At 43.7% G+C, this 20,049-nt stretch overlaps 1 protein-coding gene across 1 annotated transcript; it reads right to left on the reverse strand.

Annotated features, from left to right (window-relative positions):
- Positions 1-1,360: 1,360 nt before the first annotated feature.
- MCM10 (minichromosome maintenance 10 replication initiation factor) lies at positions 1,361-19,043 on the reverse strand. The gene is made up of 19 exons (XM_026867920.1): positions 18,997-19,043; positions 17,860-18,180; positions 16,964-17,068; positions 16,231-16,365; positions 15,529-15,703; positions 14,550-14,715; positions 13,622-13,789; positions 12,115-12,231; positions 10,483-10,682; positions 9,411-9,511; positions 8,262-8,363; positions 8,028-8,145; positions 6,882-7,104; positions 5,220-5,358; positions 4,407-4,549; positions 3,417-3,530; positions 2,503-2,648; positions 2,243-2,285; positions 1,361-1,863 (listed from the first exon to the last, which is right to left on the reverse strand). Exons 1-19 carry the CDS (start codon positions 19,001-19,003, stop codon positions 1,780-1,782), a joined length of 2,607 nt encoding a protein of 868 aa, XP_026723721.1. The 5' UTR covers positions 19,004-19,043; the 3' UTR covers positions 1,361-1,779.
- Positions 19,044-20,049: the final 1,006 nt, after the last annotated feature.

Below are 20,049 nucleotides of genomic sequence, written 5' to 3' on the forward strand. Positions count from 1 at the left end.
GATCAAAGAGACACCAACTGAAAAAGCCCAAAGCTTTCAACATGCCAGCTGAAGGCTGATACCGATGTGGCACGTCATGCTGGTTTTGTGGACTCCAGGTGAGAAACTTGTGTTGGTCTGACTGAGAAAACTGTGTGGCAGCCCAACTTCTGGATCACAAACTAATTCCTTTTGCTGCTTTAGCACTGAGCCCTCAGGCAAATCACAGGATGGTTTAGGCTGGAAGGGACCTTAAAGATCATACAGTTCCAACCCCTAGCATGGGCAGGGACACCTTCCACTAGATCAGGTTGCTCAAAGCCACATCCAACTTGGTCTTAAAATGAAGATGTTGAAGAAGCAACTTTTCCTCAGAGAAATGACACCATACAAACCCAGGGAGTGTTGTATTGTGCACTGTATTTATTCTGAATAAGGAACCAGAAGGAGACAGGGCCAAGCAATATCACAGTTACCTATTTAGTCACCTACCAGTGACACTCACCCATGAAAGGGTACCAACATGAGGCTGAAATGCATACAATATGCCAAGCACAGCTGCCCAGCAAAAGCACCTGTAGGAGATAAGTGGTGCAGAATAGTGAGGTAAATCTGTCCAGTTGCTTCATATTAGGTTACTTATTTCTCTTCCAGCCTCAGTGCAAGCAAACAAGAGGTATTGACAAGGCCCCTGGGACATGCAAGACAGTTGGTGGCAGTTTCACCAAATCACTGAGGTATGAGTAGTTTTAGGCACTTAAAAATACCCTGTGATCCTACAGGGTATGAGGATCAGGTCCCAGAAAAGCTGGCCAAAGGCCACAGGTATTCCTAGAGATGTGCTTTCAGAAAAATGCCTGTATGAAGACAGCCCTTCTCAGGAGCCAGCCCTTGGAGACCTCGTCCTGCTTGGTCTGGGACAGCTGCTGTCTCCCAGGCAGCTCTGCCAGCAGCCAGAGGTGACACTGTGATTTCAGGAAAATTTAAAGTGCCATAAAAAAGGGTAAAAAACCATTAAATATAATCACTCAGCTCCTTAAAACCACTCATAAATTTGTCCTAGATTCATTAAAATCCTTCTCAAAGTGGGAGCTGGGGGTTTGTAGCTGTTGGGGTGTTGCAGTGTAGATGGGAAGGTGGCAGGCTGTGTGGTAGGGAAAGAGCGTTCAAGAGAGCTGGATTGCTGTGCCAAGGCCACTGGAGGGGTTTCGAACACATAAGCCAAGGAGACAATTCAAACAGTTTGACATCTGCTCTTAAGGTTCAAAGAGTAATTTGAGTCAGTGAAGACCACTCTGTCTACAACCCTCTTGCACTTCTTTTTGGCCAACAGCTGAAAAACCTTGGCAGGCTGGTATTTATGCACCGCAGTATTAATTTCACAAGTACTTAGGGAATCTACAGTCCTCACAGTTCATGATGATTTGTCACCTAAAGTTCTGGTGAGGTCACTCTACACCAGCCATTCAACATAAATTGCGGGATCCCTACAGATTTCTTGGTATGAATCTCTCTCTAGATGTCTATTTTCTAGGTTCAATCTTGTAAACAAGTTCTCAGTGAGAAAGAACAGGCATGAATGTGTAATTCATATGCAGCCTTAAGTCAATTTTTAAAAAAATCAAAGCTGAATATCCATGCAGTGACCTGGTGGAGACTGAGTGGATGTCCTTTTCATCAGGAATGACTCCCCTGCTTATTCATCCCTAAAACCAGAATCTTTCTGGCATTCCAGTAAAGAAATGTATGTTTTTGACACAGAAATCCATCCTTATTTTGTGAAAGAGAGTCAACTCCAGGTCACTTAAGAGAATTGAGAAATTTTGGTTGTTCCTCCCCTCTTGGTAAAAGTGTTTCTCCACCAATCTTCGGACCTTTTTTCTCCTAGAAACATGAACCATGAAGAGTAGTTAAGCACATGGTAAAACACTTCCCAGACATTTCTTTGACAGAAGTTGTCCTAACTTCTAAGCAGGCCTAAATTATCTGATTAAATATTGAAAGACACCCTAGGAACCTTGACGTTCTGAATTCTTTCAACTTTGGTCAAAAGCAAATTGCCCATGGTTAACTAAAACAAAGCTTCAAGAACAGAAAGCAAGGAAAGTCCACTAAACAAAGCTTGCAGGTACCTGCATGTACTGACAAAATGCAGAGCTGCCTGGTTTTGCTGGGAACTCGTAAGGGCACTGAAAAAAACCATGGGAAAAAAGTACCAAGAGAAACAGCCAGAAGTGCTCAGAAACTGCTGGTTCACACTTACCTTTAGCATCCCATCTCGCTCCCACTTGAAGAGGCCACAGGCGCTGAAAGAAGAAGATGGCAGGTGAGGACCACTGTGGTCTGTGTGTGCTGCACAGTATGAGGGGGTTCAAAACTAGCCCTGCCCCTTTCCCACACTGGGCTAACGCTCAATGGCTAATGTTCCCATTTTATGACATGGTTATGTGACTCCTAACACCATTACTTGTGAATGGACAGCAGAAAAGCCTCAGTCACTATTTTATGAATCTCATTTCTTACCTGCAGGGCTTTTTTGGGAGCCTGTGAAGGGAAATAGCTCGGTTTCCACAAGGGCATTTGAAAAATCGCTTGATGGCATCATGCCAGTGGTAGTCGTGGTTATCCTGCACACATGTCTCCAGAGGCTTGAAATAGGTGTAATTACACTGTCAGGGAGAAGAAGAGAGCTGTGAGTGCTTCCTCAGCACATGAGACCTGTTCTGTGGGCTGGCAACATCTGAACATTCAGAGGCAATCATCTCTGTCCTCCCCCATCCTGAGGAGCCCACCAGCCTGAGATCATCACCTTTTGTCATTGCTCCTTCTAATGCCATCCTCCCCTCTTTGCCACCTGCTCCCAGCACCTCGTGAGGCACACAGGGACCCTCTGTGCAGCCCCCAAACAGTTAGGAAAGGCAGTGAGAGGGAGGGTCCACCAAGGGCTGAAAACTCCGGGAACTCTGTAACTCCACACTTCCTCTCAGCACATTTGGGATTGTAGAAAAGCTTCTCTCCTCTTCCTGATGGCAAAGTCCCTGAAACCAGGTAGAGGATCCCACCCCCACCAGTGTTATGTTTTCAAGGCACTTGGTTTATGTTGTCATAGAATAATGGGGAACAAAGGGTCCTGGTACAAAGCACTTCAGGGAAGAAGCTTGTAAATATTTTCAGGACATCAATACCCAAGGAACCCATTGGCACAACCATCAAGTTGAGATGTTCAGCACAGCCCTAAAGGCTGCCTGGCCAGTCTCAGTCTCTAAGTGCATGGGCTGCTCTCAGCAAGGCATAAGGAACAAAGCTTTCTCCATTTAATCCTTGCATTTGACTATGGCCAAGAGAGTGACAGATGGGACTCTGCAGGATGGTCCAGCATCATTTTGTACAATCCATGTTCCACTCCACTGCTGTTACCCTGGCTCCCCTTCACTCACCATTTTACATGTCACAACTCGACATTTCACTTCTTTAATGCTCCTCATCTTCTCTTCTATTTCTTCCTTTTTCACCAGTGGGTGAAAGTATTGCTCCTGCAGTTCAGCCTCAGCCTGTGGGGGCACACGAAAAGGGTTGTGGGGAGACAAAGGTGGAGAAGCCACTCCATAAATGGCCTTAAGAGCAAATTACTACCAGGCCTGCTTGAAGCAGACCGCAGTCTGGGAGCCAGAAAACCAGCAAATCTCTCTTGCTTCAAAAATTCATACAGTGCATGTGCTGTGTGTCATCAACACTGAAACAAGCCACCCCCAAGGTGTATGAGTAGGTGGGTTTCACAACATCATGTACTACTGAAATAAGCACATGCCTATGAGGACATTGCAGGGGGAGGTCAGGTAGGCAGATATAATGAATGGAATTGTTTCTTAGCCAAAATATTATTTCTCAGAAGACCTTTATACAACTAGGACTTAATACCAATACATGTTCAAACCAAGAGCCGTGTGCTACTGGAGGTGCTGTATCCCTGGGAACATGCTCAGCAAAGATCCCGATGGGAGAAACCCAACCCCTTTGCTCTTCAGGGCAACTGCTGGCATTTCACAGGCTCCACTACTTACATGAGTCTCAGATGAGGGTGGCAACTATCTTTATGTGGCCAAGATGTCAAGAAATGAGGGACAAAACAGGCATGTGGATAATTTGGTTTTAAGGCAGAAGGATTTCTTTGGTCATCCACTAACCAGGAAACTTCACCGATTCTTCTAAACACAGCAAAAAACCTGATGGCAACTTGACCTTACCACGTCTATGGCAACAATGCTGACTGGCAGACATTGCGCCCTGTGTGCTCAGACACCCCTGACCCTACTCATCAGGACAATTTGGTGACATATCGGGTGCCTGATTCTTACTGAAATCATTGTGAAAATTCAAGACAGCTCCCTAGTTTTGAGCCCTCAGTCATGGCTGGACTTAGACCATACCTCTTTCAGGACATCTGTGTGCTTGGACTTGGCTTTCAGGATTTTCTGGAACTCTTCTGACTCCAGATAGGCCAGCTGCTCACGCCGTTTCTTTTGGGCAGGTTCCAGTTCATCTATAGCTAGGGAGACAAAAAGGCTCAGTCCTACAGTGACCAAGTTCAGAACAAGGTTGTCATCTCTAAGCATGATCACTGCAGGAGATTCTGGAAGCCTGAGGTCTCTCAGGCAGATGTTCAGGTCAAACATCAGCCTTTCATAGTTCAGGAGAACACAAAGCAAAGTTTAAATACAGCTTCAGAAAAATAAAGTGTTTTGTTTTTTTTTTTTAAAGTAACATTGCATCTTCTCTCAAAGCACTGTACTAGGAATTTTCACATTACTCTCAGGGGAGCAAGCAGTGTTGCCTCTCTGGCTGATGGAGAAGCTTTAAAGGGAATTAAGCAATTTATCCAAGAACACACAGTAAACCACTAGTGGGCAAACTCAAGTTCCAACAGAAAATTCAGGTACTTTCCCAGAGGGGACTATTTCTTGGTTTCCCTGGGTTAAGTCAGCCATGCATTGCAGATGTTCAAGTGCCAGAAGAAAGGGAACAGATGAGGATAGGGAGCTATCAGAGAATACATCTTGCACTCTCTCTACAGGGTTAGAGATTGTTTACCCCTTTGCACCAAACCCCTTAAGTTCTAAATAAGCATAACTTGGCCTCTCTTTGGCATAGCAGTTAAGTCCTTAACCCACCGTTCAGCAGGACATAAGCATATTTTTTTTATTCTAGAAGCTAACATTACATACCATTCTCTGCTTCTGTACCGTGTGGCTGAGCAACATTTTTCTCTACTCTTTCAACAATTTCCAGGATGTTATCATCAGCTCTTTTCCTCTTGACACTGTTTGGGTCAGTTTTAGCAAGAATCTGGCCTTTTGCTCGTAGTCGGTGTATTGCAGCCAGCTAGAAAACAGGGAAGAGCAGTGAATGTGTTGGTGACCAGTCTGGCTCCCATGTTCCTACTTTCAGAAGTAGCAGAGGAAGTCTGTCAAACAGAGGAGACAAGATCCACTGCCATGAGTATGCACCTGGCCAAAGAGAGGCCCAACAAAGTTCCCAGCTCTGCTGTACATTTAATTTACCACATCACCCAAGCTCTTGTGACTTCCCAAACCATAAAATCACTCCTCCAGGGGTGTTACCAGACTTGATATGTCTGCAGCTGTGCTTTATTTGCTTCACAGATCAGTAAGCTCTCCAGAGGAATTGAATCACTTGAGATTTCCACAAAAATTGGTAATAATAGGGAATTAATAGAAAACAGCATACAACTTTTTCTTTCCATACTCCCAGAATGCTTACTTGCTGGAAGAAAAAGGTTTCTTTGACAAACATGTGAATAGACTTGTGCCAAGGAAAGATGCAGTCTGTTCTGGCTAGAAACCAGAATTATCCAAACTCATGGCACAACATAGCTAAACTACTTGAGTTTACTGCTGCTTTCCTGGCAAACAGATCCCACAGTACACAGCACTAGCAATGCCAAAGAACAAATACGCAGTTCAGCACTCCAGAGATTTTCAGCAGAAATCCCCTGCCCCTTCCCAGCACTTCAGGGTTTTCATGCTTGTAAAACAATCAGTATCAAAAGGCCTTACTCTCTTCTTTAAAAATCACCTCATGTCCTGGTCCAGTACCTATCCACAACCTGATGCTTTAAGATGTCCCAAAGCCCCAAAACACAAGAGCAGAAAGAGCAGCCACTGGTACACAGAGAAGTTCTGTCCCACCTGCACGAAGAAGTGTGCAGGGACAGCCACACAGCTACTCCAAACTGCTCTCCAAAGGTAATTTGCCCAACAGGTAACAGACTAAGTCAGGTCATGAAGAACAGAGTCAACTCTACTCAGAGAAGTTGCCAGTGTTCATAAAGAAGTGTTTTTTTCTGCAAAAAGCTTAGTTAGCATCAGGCTTGTGATTCAAATGAGATGCCCTACCTCCCCATTGCCTTTTCCCCAGTCCCATCCCAAGAGGTGGCTCTGTTCCCTGTCCACTCCCAATTGGCATCTGCTGAAATTGCCAGTTGTCAGTGGCTTCCGTGAGGTTTGCCTCCAGAGAAGACCAAGAGCGAGCTCAAGAACAACATACACAAGACAGATCCTAACAACCCACTTTGACCAATTCAGGTGGATTTTGAACAAGCAGGAGATGCCAGTGCTGTCGAGGCCCCTCTTTAGCAGCTGTTCTATGGCTCTGGAGGTTGACTGTGGGCAGGATGGTAGCACAGACCTTGGTACTAACAGCTGTCAGGAACCACAGGTTTATTGTGTAGTGTAATATAGACCAGTCTGATCTCACAAATCAGAAACTTCACTAACATCAGAACTGAGCTGCCCTATATCTGATTGAAGACTCCTCTGCTACTCCAAACCAAAGTTCCCTTAACCTCCCCTTCTTAATACTTACAAGATTCAAAGAGCTGTTACCTTTTTGGCTTCTGCCAAGCTGTCAAGCTTTGGTGTTGGAGGTGGAGACCCATCAAACAAGAGAATATCTTCTCCTTCCGAGAAGCCTGCGCCTAGCCTGGGCCTTTGAGGAGCTGACATTTTTGCAGGAAACTCTGCCCCAGGTTTTGGGGAGTGGAGAGAAGACTGACTAGAGGAGGACGGCACAGCAGGGCTACTGGCTTTACTTGTGTTCTGGAGAAACCTTGTAAGACAAGAATAATCCATTGAAATAGGGACACAAGTAGAGAAACAGAAAGGTTTAAGTAGTAGATAGGAGTGGAGGGGATGCAAACTTATTTTTCACTAATTTGCCTTTTATTGCTAGAAAATCGTGCAGCAGTTCAGGCATTCAGGAGAGTAAAACAAGAAAGGTAAGGAACTCACTGGGTTGTTGAAATCAAGAGTGACTTGAAGTCACCAGAAGTGAATGACTAATTGCTTTTCCAAAACAAAAAACAGAGAAGGATCAAATGAAGCTGGGAGGTGGGAGCTGAAAGCACAAAAATAGGCTTCTTTGCAGAACAGGTAATTAATCAGGGGGACTCCTTGTCACAGGAGTCACATAAACACTTCAGTTTACACGGTGGTGTACTTTATGGTGAAGAGTCTGGACAGGTTAATGGGAAAAAAACCCATCCAACGTTCAGAGATACTGTGACAGATACCACCTCTAGTTAGAAAGTCCCTAAAATACCTAGGGTTGTAGGCTGGAGGAATATTTGGGGGAAATATCATAATGATTGTGCCTAGTCTTATTATTCTCCTCAAGGTTCTGCTTTGGCTCCTGTTGAGCCTTTTGAAGCTACTTGGCTACAGCAATCTCAGTCTCACCCGGGGTGGCAATTCTTAGGTTCTTTTTAGGTTTGTTAACAAGATATGCACAAACCATTTGGCAGTTCTTAAGGTTCAGAAGACCCTTGCAAGCTAGCAGTGAACAGAACCAGGACTCCCAACCTGTTTCTTACTCTAATTAGCCTCTTCTTATCATGCCTTCCAGTTGCTGGGCACTGTGCTGCAGCACTTATTTCTATTTAAATTAATTTTTAATAAAAACAGCAAAACACCTCCCACAGTTATACTTAAGGTAACAATAACAGAACCCTTCCTATGGTCAGTATGTATTACCGCTTCTGAATCTCTTCAGATCGCTTTTTTCGGGCCTCTAGCAATTTCTGTTTCTGTTGCTTGAGCAGTGCTGAAGCAGAGATGGACTGGAAATTAGCCCCTTGCTTCTTTTCAGCATCTGGAAAAAAAACCCAAAGAAACAAACCAAAACAAAATAAAAAGCCACTAATGTTTCCCCAGAAGGAAGTTGAGTGTTTTCAGGAGTGGGTTTTCCTTCAGGCAAAAGGACAATACCTGCTTTGGTCCAGTGTTTGCAGAGGTTTCGTGCTCCAAAAGTTGGCTGTGCCAGCAGTTCCTTGAATTCCTCAGAACATTGCATGGGTCTCTTTGCTGCACCTGGAGCAGAAGAGGCAGAAAAACAACAGATTTGGAGCCAGGAAAGGAAGCAGGCCTGGTTTGAGAGAAGTACAATAGACTAAGTTGGAAGAAACCCCTACAGGTCATTTGAGCAAACAACCCCCCAAAGCAAGGCCAACTTCTACATTATATTTCATTGCCCAAGGCTGTGTCCTCACAAAGCACATCACAAAGACATTTCTACTCTTTCAGCAATTTCATCAGTCAGTCGGCTTCCCCTCAGCCCCTTGGCTGTCTGTGGTGCTCCCATGGTTCCCATTTTTATAATGTTTGAAAGCCCTAAAGCCACTACATCTTATCCCTGGAGAATTAAGAGCAGCTAAAACCTTGACACAGGACACACACTATGTTGTCTGAAATGGAGGCAACTGAGGTAACTGAAAGATGTGAATAAATCAAAGTGGCATCTAGAGCACATAATTTGAATAATCTGTCATCTGCTCTCCAACAAGCATAAAGAGGGCATGATAGTAATTGCTTTACAGAAGTGAAATGGAGGCAGAGAAGATCTGTGACATCCCAAAGGCTAGGAAAGGAACATGCTTTGAAGATCACAAAAGAAAAGCACTAGAAATAGGCTGGGTACTCAGGAGGTCCCCTGCATTGCAGACCTGACTCTGATTTATACTTAGTATTCCTTGGAAGATTTCAAGATTGACATAAGTAATTTATTTTAATCAAATAAAATAAATTATCTGGTTCAAAGTTCTTAAAACTTCCAATTCCCATTAATCTGGCAAAGATCTTTTGTCACTGTCCAAAGACAGAACAGGAGACTTAATTCAGGGGCACCGATGAAAAAAAGATGCATGGATCTACACAGTTGCTTAGTTACATTTGCCTTGAAGCTGCAATCTCAAGAGGGAAGAGGGGTTTTGATCAATTGAGAAAGCAGCCTGCAAACAGCTATCTCCGTAGCAAACCAATTGCCAGATTCATTCAGTGAGTAGCAGGGTCCCGGGACACATCTACACATCAACCTGGAAATATCTGGAGGGTGAAGAGACTACATGGGTAATTAGGTACCAATTTTCTGCCTGGTTTCCTGGACAATTGCATCAACTCCTCTCACAACCAGATTGGAGAGAGTGGTTTGAATCTTCCTTTTCGGCACTGCAGCTGCTGCCCTAGAAAGAGGAAACAAAACCAGAACATCAGAGTTTTCCCATGCTTAGAGCAAGGACTCAAACTCCAGCCCAGTGCTTCAGTAAGACTTCAGCCACCCTAAAGTGTGCCCCTCTGTCCTTGGGAAGGATGTGGATCTAAATCCAAATTCTAGCAAAATGTTTAGTATCTCCCATTTCTCCCTGGGTTGAGATATTTCCTATGCATTGAGAGAAAACTGAACGTAGGAACTGGCTAAGTTTGCTCACAGTTAGTTCCAGGGATGGAGAGGAGGCTGGAATTGCTTCATCACTGTGGCGTCACACCACCACCCTCTGATAACTGGTAAGGGAATGAAAACCATGTACAAACACGGGGCTTGATCCAGCTGTGACTCTGGTCTTTACACAGCTGTCTTCAGGGGGATTTGGTTGAAGGACCTGGCCCCTCCATGTTAGTTAGGAGATGCATACTGACCTATTGATGTTGGTCACTTAATATATGCAGAGTGTACTACCATCTCTTCATTAACACACAGTGGTGCTGTATTACTTCAGTCAAGGAAGAGAGGAGGGGGAAATACAGGATATACTGAGTCTGGGACTAAATGCAATGAGCCGTAACAAGATATGGGAAGGGAATGGCACTGAAAAATATTAATCTGAGACTCAAATGCTTGGGATCTCATGAAAAAGTTCATTTCATCTACTGAAACACAATGTTGCCTGGCTTCACAATGCAGTATTAATTTAGAGATAAACATACCTTTTACCACATCTTAGAGCTGACTGTTAAAATTTTCCTATCAAATAGCATCTCTGTCATCCCATAGGGCCAGGATTACACCACACATGGGGCATTTATTCCTATTTTGTGAATAGTTAAGTCAAAGGAATCTCTAACTAAATAGAACCCCTTGAAGATAGCTTCAGGCTCACTTGTAGATGGAGGGAAATTCCATGCAAAAGCAAGGGAAATAAGTGGTTTATCTTACACTGAGGCTGCATATGCTGCTGAAGAGACACCTCCGTAGTAAAACCCATCCTGACACAGTCTCTCCTTCAAACTAGGATTTTTCCGACCAACTTTTTTGGGAATGCGGCCGCCAGAGAAGGTGGATTGCAGATCTGCCCGCTTCGAGCTGAGCTTCTTGTACTGGGATTGTATGTGATACTGACAATATTCACAGTCGTTCTGAAAAGAAATGGGAAAAGCCTGTTGCAGAACACTAGCAATTACAATTTACTTCTTTCCTCTCACTCACATGCATCCTTCTATGGCTAAACTGTAACAACAACTCCACTGTCGTACTCCAGCATTTGGCCAACCCAGCAAACACATGCCCACACTCCAGCAATGAAAAACAAAACTAAAATTGCCCATACTGATCACTGGAAAAAAAACGTGTGCATTTTTTTTTTTTAAGGCTATTTTTTGGCTCAAGTTAACTCATGTCCCAGGTCCTCTTGGCAGATTCTGTACTCTTGACTCTGAACTGTATGCAGTTTTCTTACTGGTATTAACACAGAAAAACTAACACAGGAGCAAGGTATTTCATGCACTCATTTCAACTTAATTAATCAGTCTTCAGTGTCAATCCGAGAGAGTTTAGAACTGAAGATAGTGAGTTTGCCAGTCAAAGACAGCAGTGCCATAAACAACCTAACTCAGGGTGTTAACTTTTTATCAACCCCCCTCCCCCATTCTTGTTGATATTCATCTGCCCCAGATCTGTATAACTACAGTTACCCCACAACCAAACATTCTTTCTCACTAATTAAACTGACAGCCAATTCCTTCATGAGCTGCTTCTGACAGCCAGCCTCCATCTACAGTTTGTTGCAGGTGGTATTGGAACACTTCACCAACATTGAGAGGCTTGTGCACAGCCACCTCCTGGAGTGAGTCTGTAATCACAGCCTTGTTTTGCTACAAGTACCTTCTGTATTTATATTCCTCCCACTCCACACACTTTAAGCTCCTCCCCAATTCTTCATCCCTTCGTTTTCTCTCCCCCTTCTAACCTACTAACTATAATCCTTCTGAATTAGACAGGGTTCCTTTCAGGTATCATAACATCACCATAGCCATGAGGTGATATAGTCCACAAGTCATTTTAAACTAGTACAAGTCAGTACTGTCCTTAAAAAAATCCCGACACCTTTTTCCTCTCATCTCCAGTGCCCCACATTCAGGTATAAATATTTTGGCAGCTTGTAGGGCCCACTGGACCAGGGGACTTATTGGGTTAAAACAATCTCTGAAAAACACAACCATTCCCAAGGAAAACCTATTATTTTACCCTGGATGAATTCTCTAGTACAGTGCAGGGAAGCCTGCAGTGGCAAAGGAGCAAAAGTGTATGGAGAAGGTGGCAGTCATGGATCAAGACCATCTCTTTTAGCCACAACACTAGCTTTGTATTTAGGGAACTACTATATGCTGCTACTACGGTGGCATCACAGCAGCAGCTACTCTGGCTTTGATTTTCCAGTTTCTCCATCCACTTTAGCTAGTTTTAAAGTCCAGATCCAGAAACAAGTCCAAGAGTCAGAGCATCAGTACAAAATCAGCAGCCAGATTTTTACCAACAGCTTAGCTATGTCCTAACTACTGAGATACAGACCAGGTTCACAATCTGTGCACAAGGATCACCATTCTTCTTCCTGGCTTTGCAAGTGCCCATGTCCAGAGCTTCACCCATGAGGAGGATCTTCTGGGGATGATCAACAGACAAACACACCTAGAAAGAAATCAGAACATGCCCTGAGGAGTGTTGGATGGGCTCCTCTCTAGATGTCACTGGTTTGGCTCTAGTCCAGTTTGCTAACTCTGGTATTAACAGTGCAGTTTTAAAATGCAGGCCTAGTTTAGGAGAGCCACGTTATGTTCAGATTGAGAAAAGCTGCAGCTAAAAAGAAAAAAGTGTATTTCTTTCTCATGAATGAAAGACATTGTATTTTTATGCTTAGAGCCTCAGGAAACCAAGGACCACCAAAGGCAGATCCAGTTGTGCTATAAATGATGGTGCTGTACAACCACTTGGCTCCGACACCATCATGGCAACCACATTCGGCAGTGGATGGGAAGAGGAGATGTAGAAGAGCTCTTTGTCCCTCTCCACATGTCTAGGTCCTACCAAAACAGACTCCTGTACAAGAAGGTTGTCTACTTTACACAACCAAAGATACTAGAAATTGTGTCTGTAGGTAAGAAACACTCTGAGAAGCCAGTTTCAATGTAGTTCTAAATGTGTACATTTTAGCTAAGAACAGCCGTTTAACAGTTACAGTCCTTACATTAATTCTGGTATGCCTTTCTACTCACCAACAGGACTTCCTACTGCTTATTCATGTTAATTTAAGCAATTATATAGCTTAATAGACAATTAATGAGATTCTTAATTTTTCCATTTGGAGAATTTAATATGCAAAACACTACATCACCAGCTTCTAGATTGAAATTTCTCTTGACAGAAGTCAGCAAGAACTGTTTCCATTCCAGTGCAATTAAAGACATATTAAAAATATTAATTTCTTAGCAAAATGATCACCTTAAGTGTTTTGATACATACAGAAAAGTAGTTCATCGTGTTCTGCATTTAAAAGTAAATTGATCAAACAAGTGAACTACTATGTATCAACTTACTATACATAATACATCATTCATTTAATATACCCAATATTGCTTTTTCTCAGACATGATTTTGGAACGAGGAAACATTTGGCAATTGTATCTCATGCTTAAATTCGAAGAAAGAAATGAGCTTCCCCATCTCTTTCAGCTTTGAGAGACCTCTAGGCTGAAATAAGCATTGCACTGAAGTAGCCAAATAAACTGACATGAAAATGAATTCCCTACATCTGTGGAAGAGCCGGCTGCTATTGAGAGTAGATTAAACACTCGAATAAACTCTGGTTTTAGATGCTTAATAGGACTTCTTGAAGTTCAGTCTTCCAAAATGACAGGAGCAAGCATACACCACGCACATATCTAAATGCAATTCAAACTGTCCAGGCAGACTGCTGTAATTTTAGCCTTAACGTGTTATAAAGCTAAATCTCAAGCAGATATGAGAAAGTTCAGCTATGGGTTTTTATCTACAGATAATGACAAGTCAAAAATCCTCTCACCTCGTCTGAGCCTTCCTTAGGTTTCATAGGATTAGCATTGAGCAGCCCAATGACTGTGCCTTGGTCTGTCTTCCAGTGCTCTTTGTGGACATCACCAAACAAGAAGAGTGAGACACACTGATTGAGATCCCGTAGGTCGTTCAGCCGCCAGATGCTGAAGGTTCTGCCCTGAAAGAGACATTCGCTTTCCTTTCAGCTCTCCGTACAGGGACACTGACTTGCACCCCCTCTTACTGTTGCTTTTAACAGGTATTATGATTTCCCCCACTCTGGGTTTTCCCTATTCAGAAAAGCACAATTTGTAACCTCAGCAGAGGTTAGACACAGGATCTCCAGCCACGCCACACAGCCAGTTCTGGGATTCTTAAAGGCTAAAATAGCACAATCATACTGCTTCCACCAATCATCCCGATATTAAAGCTGGACAGCACTTTTGCTTGTTGAACAAAGATGATTTTTTACCCCACTGAACAAATAAAACCAAGGCATAGCCAGACCTCTGTTTCATCAGGCTTTCTACAGGACATGGACACCATCTAGGACAGAATGGCCTCTAGGGAAATGATGGAAGCAGAATGTGTTGGCACATTTAAAACACAAGGGCTGTCTAGAAATAGTCATAATCCTTTTTTTCACACTGGCATTTAACATATAACAGTGGATGAACAGATTTAAGACAGATTTATGCTACGGTTACATTAGCCAATAATGCTACTGTCTGGGACAGTTGCACCAGCTAAACTAAGGACTTACCCTGAGGACAAAAAATGGCATTACTGCATGAAACCAGATGAGCCAAGATCTTTAATACAGTAGCTTTTCATTAACTCCATGGAGTTGACAGATTAAGTTGAAGACCTAATTAGTTTCTCAGGAACGAAGACCAGCATTTCACTCGAACGAGGCAAGAGACAGAACAGTTACTTACATTATTCGTGCTCTGAGGAGTGACCTTCTTCAGTATGACTCCAAATGTTACCCAGTCTATTTCCTCCAGATTTTCTGCAGCAAGTTTGCTCTTCAGCTGGGACAGTCGGATGAGCTTCCGGTTAGCCATTTTCCTGTCCATTTCAGCTGAAGACACCCGGGGTTTTCTAGATCAAGCAAAGGCATGCAAAAGAGAACACATCCACTGGCATAAGCAGACAGACAATCAAATCCATCCAGCATTCTCCTGGGGAGACTACATCTCGCTGCAAAACTTCTCTGTGACTTATTTCACCCTGAGGTCACTTGAAACAAACCCACTCGATTCAGGACACCATACAAATATCAGAAAGCTACTGATCACGCTGGGTTTTGTCCAAATAGCTGCAATGCAACTTAGCCCCGAGTCTGCATTAACTCTGCTCATTCCAGGAATGACTGGGTAGGACTGTCTGAGCATGGTTTGGAAATCCAGCCCGGTTTCTGGTGAGGAAAGACACCGTGAGTATTCAGAGACCTCTTGTGGCCACATGGAGTATGGGTATCACGGGAGGCTCCCAAGGCTCCTCAGTGCTGAGCAAAATCTGCTCAACTGGAGCACAGTTGGGCTTTGCACATGCCCACTGCTTCCCTCTTCCACCACTGAGGACACCCCAGGGAAGGTAGCGCTAATAAAATGATAGCTTTTTTTGTTAGAAAAGAGGAAAGGTAAAAATAGAATTAGAAGTGTGGTACTCAGCCAAAAGTCAATGTTATCTATTTACTGATCAATCAGCCAATGCTGTGGCTTTGTGTTATAACCCCTAATGACAATTGATTAACCTGACATGGTTAAATGATGTATATACATCAAATCACAAATCCAGTCCTCCATACACCACTTGTGTCACTAGCACCACAGAACATTGGACCGACTGCTTTTTCTCTCCCATGACTGGAGGGTGATGTCCCCAGACAGATCTCAGTGCTGGGCTGCTGACCTTAATCTCAGTCCCGAGAAGGTTTCCACAGACACTGGCTGAGTTGTTGCACTGGAGCATGCAGGCGTGTGAAGAGTCTTCTCTCTGATCACCTTACTGGGTGTGTTCCCTGTGGCAGACTTGAGAGGCTGGAATGCCAGACTGAGGACTTGCTGTGGAAGAGGAGTCTTGCTCTCTTTAGCAGGAAAAAAGAAAACGGCAAGGAAAAAAGTCTTGATGATGAAAGAAAATAGAAAACAGAAAATAAAAATAACACTAACTTACACTGACCAGAGACAGCAGTCTAATATAAGACACTTAAGAAAAAGGTGTAAAACTGTCTTATTTGTATTGAACTGGTCTCCCAGTCAGCTGGGAACTGACAGCTCCAGATAAATCACACGTAATTCGAGCAATGAGTTCTGCCTGGTGAGGAGCTTCCCAGAAGAGCTCTCATTTTCCAGGCAAGCTAAAGGGTAGGATACATAGATGTAAAAAAGACTGCTGGCAGTGTCCAAGTTAACCATAGCAGTACAGAGCACAGCACCCATTGCAAAGAATACAATAATTAACTCTGTAGTAAGCTCTGCTGTTACCAGACTGTTACTGGTGCACTGACTAGCGTAAAACTATCCTGAATCTGTCCACACTGCTGCTGTGAACCAGATAAGCTTTCAACAGAAGCCCAGGGTGTTTCAGTGAAAGGCAGACTGAGAATGGTACCTGCTGAGGCTGCCTTTGATTTCTGGATTCCTCGCTTGGCTGGCGGTAAAGGACTGCACAGTTGGGCTGAGAAACATGGTGACTCTTGCAGCTTCTGAACTTTCCTTTCCTTTAAGGGTGAACAGGGAGATTTACCTGGCCAAGGAAACAAAAAAAATACGAGATCTCAGGATCTGGACTCAAACTCTAAGAATTGCTCCAAACTAAGTAATTCTCTGAATAACAAGACCAAGTCAGTGTCATACATGAAAACCCTTCAGCTAAGTTGCCAGCATCTGAAATGCAACAGCTGAAAAAGCCCCAATGACTCTTCCCCATGATGACCTAAAATTCTGGATGTCACTGAAACCACAAAGCTGTGGAAAGTAGGAACATCCCCTTGCTTTCCAATTTTCCCATGTAGTTTCATTACTACACCCAATGTGTTATGGCAACAACATAGCTGTATTTTGAGTGTACCAACATCTGCCAGTAAGAAAGGACACTTCCAGAAGACCCTGGAGCACTTCAGTCATGAAAGCTGCCCCATCTAGAATCAACCTATGACACAGATACCAAAACTGCAGCTCACTGATTTAGTCTGTAGCTGCAGGAAACAACCTGTGTGGGAATAAACCAGACCACCATTACTCTTTGCTACTCAGCGCCCACTTTAGGACTATCTGGAGTCTGGCCTATAAATTGCATGTTGGTAGGCCAACAAATCATAAACCCATTTAATTACTCTCATTACCAGGGGTTTCCTTCTTAGGGCCTGAACTGGATTGCTGCCCAATAGCAGTCTTCTGCAACTGCTCCTGTAACATCTTCATTTGCTCTTGCAATTTCCTCAGCTCAGCTAGGGAAGAAAGAAGAAAAAGGATAATAATGAAGACAGTGAGAAGCCATTGCAAACGTGGATTTATGATCCTGGGAAGCCTGGAAGTTTTACTACATCATAGGAACTTATAAAACAAAGACTAGAGACAGAGTACAGATTTAATTGATTCTACATAGCTCACAGTGAGAGGATGCTTTTCCATACAACCTGAAGCTGATTTCTCTCATATAAATATTCAATGTACAACATGGCAAGGAACGTACCATGGTCATGTATCTTTCCTTTTGAACATAAGGCAATTTAAACAGCTGATGATGCGCTCTTTACTGTAAAGAAATGCTTCTAATATAATAATAAAATATGCAGCCTGGACAGAGGAAGGCTCAGTGGCCAGCTCTGTTTTCACACTCGCTGGCATGGCAGAACCTCCTGCCAATAAGTCTTGAGGGGTAAGGGAGAGCTGTGCTGGTGAAAGATGCCAGAGTAACAGCCCTGAAGATTGAATCAACATTGCTCTTCATCAGACAAGGCGCAGGTACATAAGCAACCTTCTTTATCCTGTGCAGCAGACCTAGTTTAGTTTCCCTGGCTTACTTCAGTTCTTTGTCTTTCTTTTGGGAAAACAGGTTTGGTGAATTTTGCCATTGAGCATTAAAAACTGGACTTAGAAACCTTCACAAGGACTTTCTGCATTTCCCCATCTGGGCACCATTCTAACCTGAGAAGCAGCGGGACCTACCTTCTGCACATTAGCTCTCTAAATACAAGATATATATGATAAAACTGATAAAATATGCTGTTACAGAAACCTTGCAGTTCTTGGTTGGTCTTCTCTTTTGCCTGACTGGAAGCTGAAGTGGGGACGTTCTTTTCTGCTGCCTCTTCTTCCAGGAGGTCATCTACATCTCCAAACAGTGTAGCCAGGTTCTCCTTCTGTTCATCAATCACATCGTCCTCAGCATCGACCTCCTCAGTGTAGGACACATCATCTTCTGCATCAAAGAGCTCATCATATTCATCTGGTTCTCCCCCCTCATCCTCTGGAGCATCTTCTTCCTCAGGAGAATTCCCCTCCTCAGTTGCCTCACTTTCTTCCAGGAGGGAGGCCAACAGATCCAAGTCATCATCAGCTAAGGCAAAAATTAAACTCAGTGTTATTTCTTTTCAGTTAGAGGAAAGTTGCCATGGAATAAAATATCCATGATAACCTAAGCACAAGGTAATGACAACCAAAAGTAAATCATAAGAGCAAGCGGCATTCTTCAAACACTACTTGAACTTTGGCTAAAGAAAGATAAAGCAGCTTTCCGCCATCTGGTCGGATGGAAACATGGTTGCAGACACTCTCAGTTTATGATCCAGGCTGGCTGGTCAGCAGAAAATTTGCAGAATACTTAGTGCTGGCTTTTCCTCCTATGCAGCTGCTTGTACAATAGCTGCTGTTACAAAGAAAAGCCTTGGGACTTGTAAAGGTGTATCCAGGAGCTCTACAGACACACCCATGTGATTTTTGCCAACAGAAGCTGAAGAGAAAGATGCAAGGTAGGCAAGAAAGCATATCCTCAGATATGCTTTGCTGAAAGAAGAGAGCAGAACGCAAAGAAACATGCATCAAAGGGACAAATAATAGCAAAAAGAAAAATCAAGTTGATTGAGAAAGGAATGGGACAGACAGAGCAGAACTCAAATTCAGAACAACACAGATTTACTCAGCATTTGCTGCTGAAGGAAACAAAACCTGTGAAGGGACAGAGCAGCCTCACAGAAAGGTGACAACAATGAAGGCAAGGGGCAAACTCAAAGGCCTCCACAAGTGAACATAATTTCAGCGCAACATAATTTCCTTTGCTAAAACATTTATGAAGCTTTCTGCTTGAACTTATTAACTAACATATTGTTCAGAAGACAATTTGCTACTGAAAGTAAGAGAGTACTTTCCTCCTTACCATCCATTATTTCACCAAGGATTTCTTCAAGAGCTCCCCAAGGAAAAAATTCTGTTATGGGAAGAACAGTGATACTGTTAAAGTAGATACATCTCTACTAGAAATACATACTGTGTTCAGGCTCCTTATTTGATGATTTACAAACAAACAGCTTGTTTTTGTTTCCAGCTGCAGATGAGGGCTCCACTAAATTAAAAACTCTCACTTACATTTTCTACATCTAAAGCCTGACCTATGCTGAACTCACTGCAGCATAAGGGCATTACATACATAACAGACAAAGATTTTAAGAAATTCCTACCATGTTCTCCTAGTAATAACCATTCCCACATCATCAGTCCTGTTATAATTTAGCACTTAACTAAAGCAAGTGTTCCAAAACAGATTCAGTCTTGATTTAAAAATGGAAGAAGTTAGCAGGGTTTCGCTCTCTCCTCACAACATAGTTGTTATTCTTAAAAGCACATGTTCTACACTTCTCACAGCTTCTCCATTTCATGGACACGTGTCCATGAAATATAATCAGCACGGGCAGACATAAATGGCCAAGGGAACGCCGGATAACAAGAAAAGAAATCCACTGGGGATGGATTACTCACAAACCCAGACGAACTCCATACTTACAGGTCTCCCTGCTGCAGAGACTTTTATTTTGCCCATAAACTCCACTTTTAATAGTTATCTCTTATCTCGCTCCACAATATTAATTTTCAGTAAAGAACAAAACAGAACTCAAGAGCATACATGGGCAGGCGTGGCTAGCGACCGCCGCAGAGCCTCGCGCTCCCGCGGCCCTGCTGGTGACACCAGCCCAGGGATCCACCCTGCTGCCGCCTGGCTCCTGCCGCCCGGGTCACCCCAGCACCTCCCCCTGTCTCTCCCGGCAGCCCGCCCCGGGCTCCCAAGGACCCGCAGAGCTCGCTGTGTCGGGACCGCCGCCTCCCCTCTCCCCAGGGCCCACAGCAGCCGCGGGATCCCCGCCCCAGCCCCCCATGGACGTCCGGAACCCAGCGCCCCCTCACAGGGGATCCCGCTCCCCGTTCCGCTCGGCCG

Source organism: Athene cunicularia (genome assembly GCF_003259725.1).
Source record: "Athene cunicularia isolate RWA chromosome 1 unlocalized genomic scaffold, athCun1 chr1_part2, whole genome shotgun sequence".
Classification (NCBI taxonomy): Eukaryota; Metazoa; Chordata; class Aves; order Strigiformes; family Strigidae; genus Athene; species Athene cunicularia.